General features: G+C 46.7%; 1 protein-coding gene across 1 annotated transcript; it reads right to left on the reverse strand.

The window, feature by feature from the left end:
• Positions 1-13,361: 13,361 nt before the first annotated feature.
• On the reverse strand, positions 13,362-17,419 carry myadml2 (myeloid associated differentiation marker like 2). Its single transcript, XM_078225739.1, has one exon. It carries the CDS (start codon positions 17,306-17,308, stop codon positions 16,409-16,411), a length of 900 nt encoding a protein of 299 aa, XP_078081865.1. The 5' UTR covers positions 17,309-17,419; the 3' UTR covers positions 13,362-16,408.
• Between the last annotated feature and the right edge of the window lie 3,434 nt (positions 17,420-20,853).

Below are 20,853 nucleotides of genomic sequence, written 5' to 3' on the forward strand. Positions count from 1 at the left end.
TGAGCCAATGGGTAAAGGGAAGGGTGGGGTTCCTGCAATCAAGTTAGATCAGCCTTGCAATAGGAGGTCAGCATTGCATCATTTATCTATTGTTGGTGAGATTGGGAAGGTGCCTATCTGAGCAACAGCATACCAATCTTTTGGGACAACCAAATCAAATTAACAAGGAGACAAATTAAAGCTCCCCAAAGGAAGGGAACCACCCAAAACAAAAGAAGCAACAGCATGCATAGAAACACAGAAGATAGGAGCAGGAGGAGGCCATTTGGCCCTTCGAGCCTGCTCCGCTATTCATTATGACCATGGCTGATCATCCAACTCAATAGCCTAATCCTGCTTTCTCCCCATAATCTTTGATCCCATCACGTGGGCGGCACGGTAGCACAGTGGTTAGCACTGCTGTTTCACAGCTCCAGGGACCTGGGTTCGATTCCCGGCTCGGGTCACTGTCTGTGTGGAGTTTGCACATTCTCCTCGTGTTTGCGTGGGTTTCCTCCGGGTGCTCTGGTTTCCTCCCACAATCCAAAGATGTGCGGGTTAGGTTGATTGGCCATGCTAAAATTGCCCCTTAGTGTCCTGAGATGTGTAGGTTAGAGGGATTAGTGGATAAAATATGTAGGGATATGGGGGTAAGGCCTGGGTGGGATTGTGGTCAGTGCAGACTCGATGGGCCGAATGGCCTCTTCCCGCACTGTAGGGATTCTATGATTTCTATGATTCGCCCCCAAGTGCTACATCCAAAGTAAAATTAAAGTTTATGTATCAGTCACAAATAAGGCTTACATTAACACTGCAATGAAGTTACTGTGAAACTCCCCTAGTCGCCACACTTCAGCACCTGTTCGGGTCAATGCATTTAACCAACACATCTTTCAGACTGTGGGAGGAAACCAAAGCACCCGGAGGAAACACATACAGACATGGGGAGAACATGCAAGCTTCACACACACGGTGACCCAAGCCAGGAATTGAACCTGGGTCCCTGGCATTGTAAATCAGCAGTGCTAGCCACCGTGCCACCTCTTGAATGCATTCAATGTTTTAGCATCAACTACTTCCTGTGGTAATGAATTCCACAGGCTCACCACTCCTTGGGTGAAGAAATGTCTCCTCACCTCCGTCCCAAATGATCTACCCTGAATCCTCAGACTGTGACCCCTGGTTCTGGACTCCCCCACCATCGGGGATATCCTCCCTGCATCAACACTGTCTAGTCCTGCTAGAATTTTATAAGTCTCTATGAGATTCCCCCTCATTCATCTGAACTCCAGCGAAAACAATCCTAACCTAGTCAATCTCTCCTCATACATCAGTCCCGCCATCCTTGGAATCAGCCTAGTAAACCTTCGCTGCACTCCCTCGAGAGCAAGATCATCCTTCCTCAGAAAAGGAGACCAGAACTGCACACAATACTCTAGGTGTGGCCTCACCAAGGCCCTGTATAATTGTAACAAGACATCCCTGCTCCTGTACTCGAAACCTCTCGCAATGAAAGCCAACATGCCATTTGCCTTCTTTACCGCCTGCTGCACCTGCATGCTTACCTTCAGCGACTGGTGCACAAGGACACCCAGGTCCCACTGCACACTCCCCTCTCCCAATTTACAGCCATTCAGGTAGCAATCTGCCTTCTTGATTTTGCTTCCGAAGTGAATAATCACATTTATCCAAATTATACTGCATCTGCCACTGGTTTGCCCACTCACCCAACCTGTCCAGATCATTCTGAAGGATCTCTGCATCCTCGTCACAGTTTACCCTCCCACCCAACTTGGTATCATCTGCAAACTTTGAGATGTTACATTTTGTTCCCTCACCCAAATCATTAATAAAATTGTGAATAGCTGAGGTCCCAGCATCGATCCCTGTGGCACCCCACTAGTTACTGCCAATTTGAAAAGCACCCATTAATTCCTAATGTCAACTCTTTTCTCTCCTTACAGATGCTGCCAAACCTGCTGAGATTTTCCAGCATTTTCTCTTTTGGTTTCAGATTCCAGCATCCGCAGTAATTTGTTTTCATCCACACCTTCTATTCTCTCTATGGACTGCCAGTAGCAGCCTTTCCCCTTGTTTCTGTGGCTATGACTCATCTTTCATCCCCTCACCCTACAGTATAAATATCTCCCACTTCCTATGCATTTTAGCTTTGACAAAGGGTCATCTGGACTCAAAACGTCAGCTCTTTTTTCTCCTTACAGATGCTGTCAGACCTGCTGAGATTTTCCAGCATTTTCTCTTTTGGTTTCAGATTCCAGCATCCACAGTGATTTGTTTTATCCATTAATTCCCACTCTTTGTGACCTCTCTGCCAACAAGTTTTCTATCCATCTCAATACACTTCCCCCAATCCCATGCGCTTTAATCTTGCACGATAATCTCTTGTGCAGGACTTTGTCAAACACTTTCTGAAAGTCATACCTTACCCCTGACTAATCCACCTAACCTAAGGGGCAATTTAGCATGACCAACCCACCTAATCTACACCTCTTTGTACACTAACGGGCAATTTAGCATGACCAATCCACCTAACCTGCATATCTTTGGACTGTGGGAGGAAACCGGAGGAAACCCATGCAGACATGGGGGGCACAGTCACCCAAGGCCGGAATTGAACCCGAGTCCCTGGCACAGTGAGGCAGCAGTGCTAACCACTGTGCCACCGCAGCATCTCCTGATACTCTGTCAAGTGGGCACCGCCAAACCCTCCTCCAACTCGGCACTGGCCGGAATAGTGACTTACTTGTCTTTTACTGTCGAAGGACCTGCTGAGGACAAGGTCCAGGCTGGAGTTCCCACTGCCAGCAGGTGCTACACTGTTGGAGGTGCCTCCTTTCAGATGAGGCAGCCAAACAAGACACTGAATGCTCTCTTAAGCTGAGCGCAAATATCTCAGTGGCCAGAGGAGGCCATGCCACTGTCTCATCAAAACTCTTCAAAATCAAAAAGGTTTGGTACAAAAATCATGGGATTTTAAATCTTACCAGCATAAGTATATAGTTAAAATATATATATATATATATAAAAGATATAGGCTGGAATTTTCCAGCTGTTTATGCCCCACCGCTGCTGCAAGTGAGGGCAGTGAGTTTGGCACTCAGCCAAATCTCCGTTCACTGCAGCGGGAGCAGAGAACCCCATCGCGTGAACGGCCAGAAAATGTTGTTTTCTAAATCTCCTCCGTGATTTATTTAATTTCTACCAAGTCCAATCTCTTTACAAAAGTTAAATTATTTCATCTGAAAACGGTTTACAAAGAACATTTCGGAAATCCTGAAGAGAATTCTCTTCAAGGCTCTGAAGAAAAGTCATGCGGACTCGAAACGTTAACTCTTGTTTCTCATTCCATGGATGCTGCCAGACCTGCTGAGCTTTTCCAGCATTTGTTTTAAAAAGCCTATCAGTTATCACCATGTTCGGAAGGGTCTCAGTGTAACATTGCAATGAGAATGACTGAGATGACAGCCAGACAAAAGTGATCATATTTAATTGTAAAAGTTTCCTTTTCTTTTATAGTCCAGTTCTTTAGCTGAGGTACCCTTCCAGAAAAAGAGAGTAACTTTAAGTTGAATGCCTCTTTATTGATTTAATTTTTTTTCTAAGCAATGAAAATGGGTCTTGTACAACTTGCAGCTACAGCACTGCATGTGGCACATTGCCCCTTTATGAAAAGCGAATCGTGTGGAGGGCGTAGAAGGTCTGCAGAGAGATTTGGACAGGCTGAGTGAGTGGGCGAGGATCTGGCAGATGGAGTATAACGTTAACAAATGCGAGGTTATTCACTTTGGAAGAAATAATAGCAAATTGGATTATTATCTAAATGGAAAGAAATTACAACATGCTGCTGTGCAGAGGGACCTGGGGGTCCTTGTGCATGAGACGCAAAAACCCAGTCTGCAGGTGCAACAGGTGATCAAGAAGGCAAATGGGATGTTGGCCTATGTCGCAAGGGGGATAGAATATAAAAGCAGAGATGTCTTGCTGCATCTGTACAGGGCATTGGTGAGGCCGCAGCTGGAATACTGTGTGCAGTGTTGGTCCCCTTATTTGCAGAAGGATATATTGGCCTTGGAGGGAGTGCAGAGAAGGTTCACCAGGTTGATACCAGAGTTGAGGGGTGTTGATTATGAGGAGAGACTGAGCAGATTGGGTTTGTATTCGTTGGAATTTAGAAGGCTGAGGGGGGATCTTATAGAGACCTATAAGATAATGAAGGGGCTGGATAGGGTAGAGATGGAGAGATTCTTTCCACTTAGAAAGGAAGCTAGAACTAGAGGGCACAGCCTCAAAATAAAGGGGGGTCGGTTTAGGACAGAGTTGAGAAGGAACTTCTTCTCTCAGAGGGTGGTGAATCTCTGGAATTCTCTGCCCACTGAAGTGGTGGAGGCTACCTCGCTGAATATGTTTAAATCACGGATAGATGGATTCCTGATCGGTAAGGGAATTAGGGGTTATAGGGATCAGGTGGGTAAGTGGAACTGATCCACTTCAGATCAGCCATGATCTTGTTGAATGGCGGGGCAGGCTCGAGGGGCTAGATGGCCTACTCCTGCTCCTATTTCTTATGTTCTTAATTGTAAAGTGAGACAGGCAGCGAATTGAAGCAAAGCCTAGCAGAGTTGTTTGCATCTTCCTATTGCTGATTGGTCAGTGCAGACTGTTAGGGTGCCAGCCCAGAACCCCAAGGTATATTATGAAGTCAGACTAGACCCCAACAATGTTTCTATTTTGGCATAAATGTGAGGAAAGGATGTTTCACTCCAGGAGTAAGTCCACTGACAAATTAGGGATCTTTGTTTAAAAACAAAACAAGCTTTATTCATAACACAATTTAAGTGTAACTCTAACAGAATGAAACAGTTTAACACTTAACCATTGAACCATCTTTAAACATAGAAAGAAACAACTCTTAACTTTTAACTTATTACTATTCAGTTCCAATTAAGCAACATTTTTCTGATAGATTTAAACCCCACTTTAAAAATATAGTTAGCAAATCCAAATATACATGCTCTGACTTGGGTTATCAGCTTTGGAGCTTCCCAGAGAGGTTTTGTAGAGAGAGAGAAAGGTGCTTATAGGCTGCTACCTTTAAAAAGCCCTCTCCAGCAACTGCGCTCTCCTCTCATTTCTAGTTTCACAAGACTATATTGTATACTATATTGTATACCTAACTCACCACTCCAATACTTTAATCAAGAAAACACCCCAAGGATCCTCTTCTTTGGCAAACAAAAGCTCATTAAGCCTTCTGCTAAATAAACCCTTGCATGGCTAAAATAGGTAACTATCCTGCTTTCCAGCATCTGCTGTATTCCTGCTAAATAAACCGACCGCTTGCAACAAAACACTGAATCTTAAAGCAGTCCCACCCTTAAATATAAAATATATTAATAGCACAGTATCATCACAAGACACAGGTTGAGGCATTATGATATCAGGTTATTAGCATCTTGAGATTTCTAAGATTATCAGGAGATCTGGAATGAAGCTTATCTTTACTTCAAAGTCATTATGAGGCTTGGCATGTTTGCCAGGCACTGTTTTGCAGAAAAACAGGAGAGGGAACAGTAACGTCCTGGTCGATGTTAATCCCTCAATCAACATCATTAAAACATTATTTGGTCATTAGCACATTGCTGTTTTTGGAGCATTGGAACAAGAGAAGGACAATTAATCCCTTGAATCTGTTGTAGCATTCAATGAGATCATGGCTGATTCATAACCAAAATCCATATAATCCCATATCCCCCAATTAGTTAGCAAAAGTCTATTATTCTAAGGCTTCAAATTAGGAACTGATCTAGCATTAACTGTCATTTGTTGAGCAAAGTGCCATACTTCTATTACCCCTGTGTGTGAGGAAATGTTCCCTAGTTTCACTTCGGAAAGGTCTGGCTCCAATATTTCAATGATAGCCCCCTAGTCCCAGACCCCTAAGGGAAACAATTTCTGGCTACCCTATTTGTTCCTTAATATCTTGAAAACCACAATCAAATCACCCATTATGGGATGTTGGTGTGAGAAAATCGGCTGCTGCATTTTCTGCATTAGAGCCAAACTTCAAAAGATTTAATCAGCTGTGATGCACTTTGGAAGATCCTGAAATTGTGAGAGGTGATATATAAATGCAGGGCCTCCTTTTCTTTATTGATACATTGCATACAATCCTGCAGTGCTTTTTCTATCAAAGGGAAGATTGTTTTCCCTACAACTCACTGAATCTATATAGTTAAGTGACAGGGGTGTCATGGCTGCAACAAGCCAACCTTGAGGTACTAATTACTCGAAACCAGCTCCCCTGGGCAGAACATGTCGATCAAATGCCTGTTGCCAGATTTTCAAACCAACTGTTCCACTCAGAACTCGGTCATGGCAGGAAACTCCCAGGAGGACAGCGGAAACACTTTAGGAATGCCCTCAGAGCATCCCTGAAGATGTCAAACATTCCCACCGATCCATGGAAGTCCCTGTCCTGTATCCAACCGAAAATGGAGAAGTTCCCTCAGGAAGGCACCAAACGCACCGAGAGACATCATTAATTAGGAACATGCAGAGGCAAAGTGGAATTAAAGTTTAAAGTTTATTTATTATTAGTCACAAGTAAGGCTTACATTAACACTGCATTGAAGTTACTGTGAAATTCCCCTAGTCGCTGCACTCTGGCGCCTGTTCGGGTCAATGCACCTAACCAGCACGTCTTTCAGACTGTGGGAAGAAACTGGAGTACCCGGAGGAAACCCATGCAGACACGGGGAGAATGTGCAAACTCCACACAGGCAATGCCCCAAGCAGGGAATCGAACCCACGTCCCTGGCGCTGTGAGGCAGCAGTGCTAGCCACTGTGCCACCCCTAAAAGTTATCATAACCATTTTGTTCTGTAAAGCATGAAAAACATTCAACTTTTTCTGAGGTAACCTTTGAAGTACAATATATATAGAATCATAGAATTCCTACCATGCAGAAGGTGGCCATTCGGCCCATCAAGTCTGCACCAACTTTCTGAGAGAATATCTTATCCAGGCCCTCACCCCCCACCTTATCCCCATAACCCCATACATTTACCATGGCTAATCCATCTAACCTACATATCTTTGCATACTAAGGGGAAATGTTTCTTTTTACTATGGCTAATGCACCCAACCTGCACATCTTTGGACTGTGGGAGGAAACCCACGCAGAATGTGCAAACTCCACACCGATAGTCACCTGAGGCTGGAATTGAACCTGGATCTCTGGTGCTGGGAGACAGCAGTACTAAAGGTAGAGGTAAATTTGCCTTGGTCCCAGATGACCATAGGCACAATCACTGGTGGTGATTTAACCTGAAGATCAGCACACCTCAGTCAAGGGGCAAGGTTGAGAAGATGGGCCTTCATGAATATATATGTACAATATATCAATCCACCTCCCATATGGGTAGCCAGCTAGGCATTAGACAGCGACACAGATACTGCTGGGGAGAAAATCAGCAAGGGGCGAATGACTTTTTTATTAATTTGTGAGACATGAGCGTCGCTGGCTGGCCAGCATTTATTGCCCATCCCTAGTTGCCAGAGGGGGCATTTGAGAGTCAACCACATTGCTGGGGCTCTGGAGTCACATGTAGGCCAGACCAGGCAAGGATGGCAGATTTCCTTCCCTAAAGGACATTAGTGAACCAGATAGGTTTTTCCGACATTCGACAATGGTTTCATGGTCATCAGTAGATTCTTAATTCCAGATATTTATTGAATTTAAATTCCACTATCTGCCATGGCAGGATTCGAACCCGGGTCCCAGAACATTAGCTGAGTTTCTGGATTAATAGTCTAGCGATAATACCACTAGGCCATCGCCTTCCCAACAGCAACACCTTAAATCATGTCTTTACAATTTGTAATACATCCTGTACAGTTGCACTAACTACATTTCTTTTAGTTATGTGTGTGTTCAGGAATCAAAAATAATCATTGCTCATATAACCAAATCCTGGAAGGATTGTATTGTTGTTCAAGCTCAGAGAGAAGTTCTCACAGAATCACAGAATACTACAGTGCAGAAGAGGCCCTTCAGTCCATCGAGTCTGTACCGATGCATGAAATGCCCTGACCTGCCCACCTACTCCCACTTGCCAGCACTTGGCCCTTGGCCTTGAATGTTATGGCGTGCCAAGTACTCATCCAGGTACTTTTTAAAGGATGTGAGGCATCCCGCCTCCACCACCCTCCCCGCAGGCAGTGCATTCCAGACCGTCACCACCCTCTGAGTACAAAGGTTTTTCCACAAATCCCCCCCAAACCTCCCACTCCTCACTTTGAACTTGTGTCCCCTCGTAACTGACCCTTCAACTAAGGGGAACAGCTGCTCCCTATCCACCCTGTCCATGCCCCTCGTAATCTTGAACACCTCAATCAGGTCACCCTTCAGTCTTCTCTGCTCCAACAAAAACAACCCAAGCCTATCCAACCTCTCTTCAATAACTTAAATGTTCTATTCCAGGCAGCATCCTGGTGAATCTCCTCTGCATCCCCTCAAGTGCGTTCACATCCTTCCTCTAATGTGGCAACCAGAACTGCACACAGTTCTCCAGCTGTGGCCTCACCAAAGCTCTATCCAACTCCATTGTCTCTCTGCTTTTGTAATCTATATCCTGATTGATAAAGGCGAGTGTGTCAAATGCCTTTTTCACTACCCTATTTACCTGCCATTCCGCCTTCAGAGATCTATGGACAAACACGCCAAGATCCCTTTATTCTTCAGAACTTCCCAGTGTCAGACCTTTCACACTATACTTCCTCATTAAATTACTCCTTCCAAAGTGCATCACCTCACATTTTTCAGGGTTAAATGAATAAAAACCTTGAGTTAAACATTTCAGTAAGAGATAAGAGAAACTGGAGCCGCTCTCCTTCAAGCAGAGATTAAGGGAAGATTTGATTAAGGGGGTGATTCGATGAATTGATTTGACAGGAGTGAATAAGGAGAAGCAGTTTCCATTGACAGAGGGTCAGTAACCAGTGGACACAGAATTGGGCAAAACAAATCCAGGGGGAAATGACGAGAATTTTTTTAAGCAATGTGTCATTCCCATCTAGAATGCACTGCCTCAAATGATGAAGGAAGTAACATTCGTGCCACACAAATGCCAGGCAATGACCATCACCAATAAAAGACAATCTAACCACCGCCCCTTGACATTCAATGGTGTAACCACCTCTGAATCCCCCACTGTCAACATCCTTGGGGTTACCATTGACCAGAAGCTCAACTGGACTCGCCACATAAACACAGTGGCTACAAGAGCAGGTCAGAGGCTAGGAATACTGCGGTGAGTAACTCACCTCCTGACTCCCCAAAGCCTGTCCACCATCTACAGGGCACAAGTCAAGAGTGTGATGGAATACTCCCCACTTGCCTGGATGGGTGCAGCTCCAACAACACTCAACAAGTTTGACACCATCCAGGACAAAGCAGCATGCTTGATTGGCATCACATCCAGGAACATCCATTCCCTCCACCACTGACACTCAGTAGCAGCAGTGTGTACTATTCACAAGGTGCACTGCAGCAATTCACCAAAGATCCTTAGATAACACCTTCCAAACCGATGACCACTTCCATCTAGAAGGACAAGGGCAGCAGATACATGGGAACACCACCACCTGCAAGTTCCCCTCCAAGACACTCACTATCCTGACTTGGAAATATATCGCCGTTCCTTCACAGTCGCTGGGTCAAAATCCTGGAATTCCCTCCCTAACGGCATTGTGGGTCAACCCACAGCACGTGGATTGCAGCAATTCAAGAAGGCAGCTCATCACCACCTTCTCAAGGGCAACTAGGGATGGGCAATAAATGCTGGCCAGCCAGCGACGCCCCTGTCCCACGAATGAATTAAAAAAATAGATTCAATAGTAATTTTCAAAAGGGAATTAGATATACATGTATACTTGAAAGGTAGAATTTTTCAAGGCTATTTGGAAAGAGTGGAGGAACAGAACTAACTGGTTACTCTTCAAAGAACTGGTACAGACATGATGGACCAAATGGGACTCCTTAGAGTCATAGAAGTTTACAGCATGGAAACAGGCCCTTTGGCCCAACTTGTCCATGCCACCCTTTTTTTTAAAAACCCCTAAACTAATCCCAATTGCCCGCATTTGGCCCATATCCCTCTATACCCATCGTACCCATGTAACTATCTAAATGCTTTTTAAAAGATAAAATTGTACCCGCCTCTACTACTACCTCTGGCAGCTTGTTCCAGACACTCACCACCCTCTGTGTGAAAAAATTGCCCCTCTGGACACTTTTGTATCCCTCCCCTCTCACCTTAAACCTATGCCCTCTATCTATACCCTTCTCTCCTGTCTGGAACTATTCTATGACTTATACTATATGATATTTAGACATTTCTTGCAGTGAGTACACAGTCACTACTTCCCGAACATCAACTTCTGTTAAAGAGTCAAAACAATTGTTTAAGAAAAGCAATCTAAGCAGCCAAGCCCTGGCGAAAGGGAAAATAATTGTGTTCATGTATCAGTTGAGAAGTAGAAAGTCATCTGCAGCCGTTCTACTGAATGCTTTTGTGGGCGAGGTAAATATTTTGATCTGCATATTTCTTAGTTCACTGAATGTTCTGTAGCAGAGATAACAATGCATTTTTCAAAGTTCAGGAAAAACAAGGAGGTCATATTGGAGAAAGGCTGACTGGGCATTAACATTTCTAAACCTTTTCTTTTCGGTACATCAATGTTACAGAGGTTCAAATTTCAGCAGCTAACCAAATATAGTTAAGTTAAAATGTGCAGGATATATTTATATAATATATAAGAGTGGAATAGAATTTGTGGTTTAAGTATATATGTCTGTGTAAATCAGGCAGCGGAGGAGTCCTAGTTCTCATTAAAACCTCCGGGGGAGATCTCACCAAAAAAATTCTAAGTGCCGATGAACATGAAAATGGGAGAGAATCGTGCCCATTTTTGGTGAGCTCTCAGACGCAATCATACGTACTTAGAAAAACAACAGCCCAAATGTGATTCCCACCAGAAGGGGGAGAGAGCAGAGCCTATTCACGCCAGCAATTCAGCTCATTGCGCAGGTGCCCTGATCTCCCAGTGCACTGCGTACACACAAGGTACACAGTACACCGGGAGATTTCCAGTCACAATCCCCCACCCCCAATCACCCCTCCGGATCCTGGACATCATCCCCCCTCAATTGCCCCCCCGAACATGGCCCCCCTCTCAATTGCCCCCCTGGAGAAGACCTACCCCCGAGTTGCCACCCCAGTCAATCCCCACGCCCCCTCTCAATCGCCACCTGTCGATCACTGCCCCCAGCCCCCCAATCACCATCCCACTCTGATTGCCTCCTTGGCTGGTCCCCACCTCTCCTCCCAATTGCTGCCCAGGCTGACCACAGTCTCCAACCTCCGATCACTGCCCCAGCTGACTACCATCCCCACCAGTCATCACCCCCCCATTTGCTGTCCTGGCTGATCACCGCCCCCCCCCCCCCCTCCATACAGAGTGCCCCCTTCCCTCTGTCCCCACTCTGGAGCTCCCACCCTCTCTATCATGGCACTGCCTCTATCATGGTCCCTCCCCCTGTCATGGGCCTGCCTCCTTCAGGCCCCACTTCCTTCAGACCCCTTGACACTGCCTGGTGCCCAGTGGGCAGTCATGGTGTGGAGATGCCGGCGTTGGACTGGGGTAAACACAGTAAGAAGTCTTACAACACCAGGTTAAAGTCCAACAGGTTTATTTGGTAGCAAAAGCCACTAGAAAAGCCCAGTGGGCAGTGCCAGGGTGCCAGGCTGGCAGTACCAGGCAGGCACTACCCATGGGGCACTGTCCGGTTCTGCCCCTGACCACCCAGCTTCAATGGCCTCTGGACATACTGTGAGGCCATCAGATCCCCATTGGCGAGGACCATACACGATCCTAACCAGTGAGGACCTCCACTGGTGAGCGGGTAGGGACAAGTGACCCTGGACATTTGTGTTTGGGACTCACTAATTAAATTTAAATTACCTAATGCATATTTAAATCAGCCTCGCACCCTTAACAGAGGCTGATTTTGCCAGCAGATCGGGGCTGGTAACAACACAACAGGCTAGAAATTGAGCATGAACCTGATCTTACCGGCTCACCACACCAATCACTGGCCTTTGACCAAACCTTTGGTCGCATGTCCCAATATCGTCTTATGTGGCTGTGTTAAGTTTTGGCTGAAAACGCATCTCTAACACCTTGGGATGCTTTGCAACATTATAGGTGCTATATAAACATAAGGTTTGTTGTTGCCATCTCCGCCAATTGCGTACTGTTCTAATCCCGTCTAATATACAAAACTCTATTGACTGATGTAGATATGCATGATTATGGGCAAGGCATTGTGAATGCTGTGTGTAAAAAATGGTATCTCTGGATCATTCATGTTTGCCTTGGCTTATTTCTATGGAGATATCAATAGAGGCAGGTTCTAGAAGCGGCACGGTGGCACAGTTGTCCACCTCACAGCGCCAGGGATCTGGGTTTGATTCCCAGCTTGGGTCACCGTCTGTGCGGAGCCTGCACATTCTCCCCGTGTCTGTGTGGTTTCCTCACTGTGTGTGGTTTCCTCCCATAGTCCAAAGGTGTGCAGGTTAGGTGGATTGGCCATACTAAATTTCCCCTTAGTGTCGGGGGACTAGCTAGAGTACATGCATGGGGTTATGAGGATAGGGCCTGGGTGGGATTGTGGTCGGGGCAGACTCGATGGGCCAAATGGCCCCTTTCTGCACTGTAGGATTCTATGATTCTAAGATCAACAGGAAACATTTCTTACTGAGGCTGAAAATACACAGCAGGACAATCAGCATCTGAAAAGAGGAAATTCAGGTTTGGGCAGAACTAAACTATAAAAAAGGACATTCCAGACCCCGTACATGCTTCCTTTCTTAAACAAGTGGCATTTTTACTCAAGCAGAGTTTGACAGTAAAGGGAAGAAAAGGCGAAACAAAAAACATTTAAGGTTGTTTCATTGTTTTGAAGCATTTTCTGTTTTTGTCTCAGTTTTTCAAGCATTTGTTGTTCTTGTTTCAAACGAACTTTCTGTTCTAACCAGTTTTGAGAAAACACTCAGAATGATAGCCCTTCCATTCTGTCTGAAGTTGCTGTCCGCCACAGCCCTGTTTCCAACATTTCAAAACATAGAAACACAGAAGATAGGAACAGGAGGAGTCCATTTGGCCCTTCGAGCCTGCTCCACCATTCATTACGATCATCCAACTCAATAGCCTACTTGCTTTACTTTCATTATAATAGGATAGCCAGCTTTCCCTGCAGCTGATGATAATACCTGTAAAGGGGAAGATAGACACAAAGGCAATATGCAGCTTTTATTTTTGTTAACGCAATGTCTACAAATGCTACCGTTATTCAAGGATGAATTGATGTTGATTTTTAATTACAATGTCTCTCTGTATGCTTTTCTTCCCCCAAATGGAATCAAACAATATTGCTTTCAAATGAGGTTTCATCGCAGCGTTATTATGCTACATGCTGTGCTCTACATGTTGATTAATGACGACACTTTGATCTTAGTTCAGATTTCAAGGCACTAAATCCGAGCAGCTATAAATTTAAAATGTATTCATGCACTATAATACACAGAAGCCGTATTCTGCTCAGAAAAATGAGAGTCGCGAGAGCTTTCCAGCATTTGGAGTGTTCAGTAGATGCCGTTATCTGGCTGGACATACATTTCTGCTTCAGTCTTCCTAATGCACCAGTAAAACTTGCTGATTCCACTGAAATAGAACAAAGAACGCCCTTTTATCACGTCCTCTGGCTGAAATGCGAACCTATTGAAAACAACAGCCAAGTGACCACATGTTCCATCTTTTCCAAAGGAAATCAACATCATTTAAACATCAACTGGACTTAAATCCTGAGATATACATTCAACGCAGCCTTGTAGAAGCAGAACAGCCCGAGATTTAATTTAGTGAGGTAACTCAAGCTACTTTTCCATACAATTAGTTGCTGCTAGTGATTTGGCTTTTTGCTAAAATTGTAAACTTTTGCTATGTGACAAATAAGCTCCTGCTCGCATCAATCCTATGTCTTATCTGGTGTGCAGACGCAGGCTTACAATATCACAGTTAGTCCAATAAGTACTTTGCAACATCCCGAAAATAAAAATCAATAAAAACAAAAGGATAAGACAAATCACACTTCACAATTTAGGACATTTTGTGCCTCCCTTTACAGGAGAACAGCACATTGCTGTCAGGCAGGTAGGTGAATAAAATTAAGGGGGGACTTTTCAAAGTGACAACGCAGGTGTGATGGGCCAAATGGCCTCCCTCAGCACTACAAAATTGTACAACATTACTTACTAACAATGCTGTTACTTTTAGTTTCAACTATTCGTATGTTACCCTGATTAAAAGTAACAAAGCTGGTTAATAAGGCCATTAACATAAACAAAACACTGGGGTTCATTTCCAAAGAGATAGAATTGAAAAGCAGAGAAATGATGATTGCACAGAACATGGATTACAACACATGTGCAGTACTGTGAGTAATTCTGGTCTTCATGGTAAAAAAAATAAAGGTATAGAAGCAATGGAAATAGATGCAAAATATTTCTAGAATGATAATAGGACAGAGAGGTTATACCCAACAGGAAAGATTGAATAAGGTGGGCCTTGGTCTGAGTGAGGGCTTCAAGATTATGAATGAGTTTGACAGGGCGGACATTCAATGAGGACCCAGTGGAGTTGAAGATAAGATAGTTATTAATAAATTAAATGGGGGGAGGGATTCAGGAGAAACATCTTTATCCAGAGGATGGCAGAAATGTGGAATTTGTAACCACAGGGCATAGTTCAGGAGAAGAACCGAGATGCATTTAAGGGGAAGCTAGAGAAGTAGCCAAGGGAGAAAAAAAAGAGATGGGGTTCTACAAAGAGGGATGGAAGGAAGCTAATGTGGAGGATAAACACCAGCAAGGACCAGATAGGTCAAAGGAACCTGTTTCGGTGTTGCAATCACCTGGCAATACTATACACAAGATCACAGCAATGAAGAGTCAAACCACTTTATGGCAAGTAATATTAACCTCCAAAATGGTGAGCTGTAACGTTCACACAAAACAGAATGCCTGGGTTTAAATTTCTGTGTTAATATTTCTGGGCCAGCTTTGCAGTATGGGCAAACATATTAAAGATCTTAGAATTTTAAATTAGCTGGGGCTACCGTGCAGTGGTTAGAACACCCTCCCTTCATTCTCAGCCCCCTTTCACCACATATTTGGCTTCAGCAGAAAACCTTCGACCAAATTTTGCCTCCTTTATCCTGTCCCTCACAGAAGCAGTGGCACAGTGGTTAGCACTGCTGCCTCACAGTGCCAGGCACCCAGGTTCGATTCCGGCCTCGGGTCACTGTCTGTGTGAGTCTGCATGTTCTCCCCGTGTCTGGGTGGGTTTCCTCCGGGTGCTCCGGTTTCCCCCACACTCCAAAGATGTGCAGGTTAGGTTGATTGGCCGTGACAAATTGCCCCATAGAGTCAGTGGCACTAGCAGGGTAAATGTGTGGGGTTATGGGGATAGGGCCTGGGTGAGACTGTTTTCAGCACAGGCTCAATGGGCCAAATGGCCTCCTTCTGCACTGTAGGGATTCTATGAGAAAGCAACATTAAATAAAAATAACCACCCCTTCATCAAACCATATAATAAATAAAAGTACCCAGGTGCTATTACAACCATGTCACTTTCTATAATAACATTTAATCCATTGTTCAGTTCACACACACCCCTGGTAACCGTGGAGATGCTGGCATTGGACTGGGGTGGACACATTAAGAAGTCTCATAACACCAGGTTAAAGTCCAACAGGCTTATTTGGAATCACGACCTTTCGGAGCGCTGCTCCTTCATCAGGTGAGTGGAGAACTAGGTTTCACAAACACTGCATATATAGACAAAGACAATTCACACCTCTTTAACCTGTGATTATCCCTCTCTCCACTGGTACCTGTAAAGACTTGATTTACCTGAAAAGACTCGCATTCCAACCATTATCTTGCAATTGTGCCTTGGTCTATATATGCGGTGCTTGTCAAACCTACCTCTCCACTCACCTGATGAAGGGGCAGCGCTCCGAAAGCTGGTGATTCCAAATAAACCTGTTGGACTTTAACCCGGTGTGGTGAGACTCCTTACCGTGCCCACCCCTGGTAAGGCAGTTCAACAATGTTTCCAAGTTATCACCCAAAGAGGGAGTCGATTGCATTTGAACTTGCAGGATGGACTGAGTCTGCAGATGAGATGAGGTCGCAGTCCTGTTGCTTCAGGCGAGTGTGGGGCCATTCTTCTAGTTTGCATCCCCTTGGTTTGGAGAGCCAAGTAATGATGAGACGTCCCTCCTTCAGGGCTCTGCGATGTAGCGGATCTTCTGGGAATAGACGAGGTCCACGGTGTAGAGGATGAGGTTGACGTAGGTGAAGATGGCAATGATGAGCTGGCTGTCCCAGGGGCAGTCCCCCAGGGAGCAGCCGGCCGGCCTCTCCATCGAGCCGTACTTGGGGTCGAAGCAGAAGACGGGCCAGATGATGGCAGCGCTCAGGTAGAGCAGGGAGGCCAGGAAGGTGTAGAGGACCACCAGCCTCTCGAAGGGGCAGCGCAGCATGCCAACCCTGCCCGAGACATTGAGGGCGATGAGCAGGGCGGTGAGGGTGAAGCAGAGGGAGTAGACCCCCACACACCACTGGGTGGCCGGGTAGCGGGTGTAGTCGCTGCCGCTGAGCAGCGCCCCGAACATGATGCAGGCGACATAAGCCTGGACCACCTTGAGCAGCCCGCAGGCGGTGGCCATGTAGGCGGCCAGGTGTCCCGGCCTGGCCCGGCTCAGGTGGATCTCCAGCCCGTAGGCGAGGCAGGCGAGGGCCGAGCAGGCGGTGGCGGCGATCCTGAAGTTCCTGGAGCGGCAGCGCTGGCACTCCAGCTCCACGAAGTAGACCGGGTAGATGACCGTGGCCGACATGTACATGAGGGCGGCCAGCATGGCGAAGGAGATGGTGAAGTTGTCCCAGGACAGCGGCAGGCAGCTGTGCAGCCGGGTCAGCTCCAGCGAGAGGATGAGGGCGCTCAGAGCCAGGCACCAGCCCCAGGTGAACATGCAGAAGTGGCCGGAAGCCGCCCCGAAGCCCCCGTCGTGAGCCACCAGGCTGAGGGCGATGCAGCCGCACAGGGTCTGCAGGCAGCGGGCCAGCCCCAGCGGCGACACCAGCGCCTGGCTGTTCAGGTAGGGACCCCCCGGCTCCATCATCCGCAATCACAGCGCCCCAGGCCGGCCTGGCCTGGCCCCCCCTTTCCCCCGGAGCTGCTCTCTCCCAGCTCAGTGCGATGGCCCGGCTATTTCAGACTGGGGCCAGCTGCTGTCCCTGGTATTTCACCCAGCTATTAATAGAGCAACTCGTCAGTGAGGGAGAGAGAGTGAGTGAGGGACTGTCAGTGAGGGAGAGAGAGTGAGAGAGGGACTGTCAGTGAGGGAGAGAGAGTGAGTGAGGGACTGTCAGTGAGGGAGAGAGAGTGAGTGAGGGAGAGAGAGTGAGTGAGGGACTGTCAGTGAGGGAGAGAGAGTGAGTGAGGGACTGTCAGTGAGGGAGAGAGGGTGAGTGAGGGACTGTCAATGGGGGAGAGAGAGGGAGGGAGGGACTGTCAGTGAGGGAGAGAGAGTGTGAGGGACTGTCATTGGGGGAGAGAGAGAGGGAGGGAGGGAGTGAGGGACTGTCAGTGAGTGTCAGTGAGTGAAAGTGAGTGAGAGAGTGACTGAGGGACTGTCAGTGAGGGAGAGAGAGTGAGTGAGGAAGAGAGGGAGGGAGTGTCAGTGAGTGAGTGTGAGAGTGACTGAGGGACTGTTAGTGAGGGAGAGAGAGTGAGTGAGAGAGTGACTGAGGGACTATCAGTGAGGGAGAGAGTGAGTGAGAGAGTGACTGAGGGACTGTCGGTGAGGGAGAGAGAGTGAGTGAGGAAGAGAGGGAGGGAGTGTCAGTGAGTGAGTGTGAGAGTGACTGAGGGACTATCAGTGAGGGAGAGAGAGTGTGAGGGACTGTCATTGGGGGAGAGAGAGTGAGGGAGGGAGGGAGTGAGGGACTGTCAGTGAGTGTCAGTGAGTGAGTGAGAGTGAGTGAGAGAGTGACTGAGGGACTGTCAGTGAGGGAGAGGGAGTGAGTGAGGAAGAGAGGGAGGGAGTGTCAGTGAGTGAGTGTGAGAGTGACTGAGGGACTGTCAGTGAGGGAGAGGGAGTGAGTGAGGAAGAGAGGGAGGGAGTGTCAGTGAGTGAGTGTGAGAGTGACTGAGGGACTGTTAGTGAGGGAGAGAGTGAGTGAGAGAGTGACTGAGGGACTGTCAGTGAGGGAGAGAGAGTGAGTGAGGAAGAGAGGGAGGGAGTGTCAGTGAGTGAGTGTGAGAGTGACTGAGGGACTATCAGTGAGGGAGAGGGAGTGAGGGACTGTTAGTGAGTGAGTAGCACTGAGTGAGTGAGAGAGTGACTGAAGGACTGACAGTGAGTATCAGTCACTGAGTGAGTGAGGGAGGGAGGAATGGAGAGGGAGGGAGGGAGGGAAGGAGTGAGTGACTGGGGGACTGAGTTTCAGAGTGAGTGTGACTGTCAATGAGTGAGTGAGAAAGTGAGTGACTGAGGGACTATGAGTGTCAGTGAGTGAGTGAGGCAGTGGGTTCAGTGTTTGGGGAACATCGCTCAGGGCATCTCAAGCTAAACTCAGCCTAGCATCAACATAGTTAAAGCTACCCTTGAATTTGGATCCAGTAAACCAATAAAGGAGAGTTTTTGCAATTCCCATTTCAGAAAAAGCCTGGTCATTTCAAAAGGTTTGACCCCTGGTGCTGACACTTTCTCCTGGAAACTCATAACCACCCCCCCACCCCCCCTCACCCCCAGCCATTTCACCCCCTGCCACCTCTCCCACCACCCTCCCTCTGCGCACCACCGACCAAAATAATAATTTTATATATTTTCTTTACAAACATACATCCCATTCCCTTTCAAACAAAAGTATCACCCAATCAAATAGCCCTCAGGTTAAGAACTTTTCCCAACACCCCCCCCCCCGACTATTATCCCCCTTACTCTCCCATGACTTGCAATCCCCTAATTCCACGTCTCTCCTCTTGAACCTCCATTCCCTAGTCTCCATCCTTCATCCTGATCCTCAGTCTCTCTATTTCCCCAGCCTATGTTTCGTTCCTCAAGCCCACCCCCTCCAATTTCAGACTTTACTTGATCTCTGACCCCATCCCAAATTTCAGATCCCCCCCCCCCCCCCGCCATTCTCAGACTCTCCAATTTCAAATCTGTCCCAATTTCCCAGAATTTCAGATGCCTCACCCGATCCCAGACGCAACCGCCCCAATTTCAGACAACTCCTGATTTCAAGCCCCTCAATTTTGGATCCCCTGAATTCAGATCCCCTGATTTCAGATCCCTGATTTCAAATCCCCTGATTTGAGATCCCCTGAGTTCAGATCCCCTGCCATCTAAGACCCCACAATCTCAGATCCCTCATCTCAGATCTCCAATTCCTGATCCCCTCGATTTCAGGACCCACCATCTCAGAGTCCCCACAAGCTCAAAGAATCCCTGAATTCCCGACACTGCTGATTTTCCAGCCTCCATATTCCCGATTCCCCTACCCCTGCCAACTTTGCTGCATGATGTGGAGATGCCGGCGTTGGACTGGGGTAAACACAGTAAGGAGTCTAACAACACCAGGTTAAAGTCCAACAGGTTTATTTGGTAGCAAACGCCACTAGCTTTCAGAGCGCTGCTCCTTCGTCAGGTGAGTGGGAGTCACATGTAGGCCAGACCACGTAAGGGATGATAGATTTCCTTCTGTAAAGCACATTAGTGAACCAGGTTTTTTTGCAATGACCAACCATGGTTTAATGGTCATCGTTAGACCTTTAATTCCAGATTTTTATTGAATTCAAATTTCACCATTTGCCGTGGTGGGATTCGAACCCCAAGCTCCAGAGCATTACCCTGGATCTCTGGGGTACTAGGCAAGTGCGATTACTATCAAGGGCCTTGAAAAAAGTAAAGATTTAAGAACTGGATAAAATAAAGAGCAAAGAAGCCTGGAGAAGGTAAAGTGTGAAGAATGGGATGAAAGAGGAACTGAAGATGGTCACTGCTTGGCACTTGTGTGGCATGAATGTTACTTGCCACTTGTCAGCCCAAGCCTGGATATTGTCCCAGTCCTACTGCATTTGGGCATGGACTGCTTCAGTATCTAAGGTGTCACAAATGGTGCTGAACATTTTGCAATCATCAGCAAACATCTAAACCTCTGATGGAAGGAAGGTAATTGATGAAGCAGTTGAAGATGGTTGGGTCCAGGACACTATCCTGAGGAACTCCTGCAGAGGTGTCCTGGAGCCTCCAATCACCATCTTCCTTTGTGCCAAGATGACTCCAACCAGTGGAGAGTTTTTCCCCCGATTCCCATCGACTCCAGTTTTGCTAGGGCTCCTTGATGCCACACTCGGTCAAATGCTGCCTTGATGTCAAGGACAGTCACTCTCACCTCACCTCTGGAGTTCAGCTCTCTTGTCCATGTTTGATCCATGGCTGTAATGAGGTCAGGAGTTGAGTGACCCTGGCAGTACCCAAACTGAGCGTCCGTGAGAAAGTTATTACTGAGTAAGTGCTGCTTGATAGCACTGTTGATGACCCCTTCCATCACTTTACTGATGATTGAGAGTAGACTGATGGGGCAGTAATTGGCCAAATTGGATTTGTCCTGTTTCTTGTGTACAGGACACACCTGACAATTTTCCACATTGACATGT

This window comes from Mustelus asterias, chromosome 12 (assembly GCF_964213995.1).
Source record: "Mustelus asterias chromosome 12, sMusAst1.hap1.1, whole genome shotgun sequence".
Taxonomy (NCBI): domain Eukaryota; kingdom Metazoa; phylum Chordata; class Chondrichthyes; order Carcharhiniformes; family Triakidae; genus Mustelus; species Mustelus asterias.

Coding starts and splice junctions, on each gene's coding strand:
- myadml2 (XM_078225739.1), bottom strand. CDS start 17,308: ATGATGGAGCCGGGGGGTCCCTACCTGAACAGCCAGGCGCTGGTGTCG.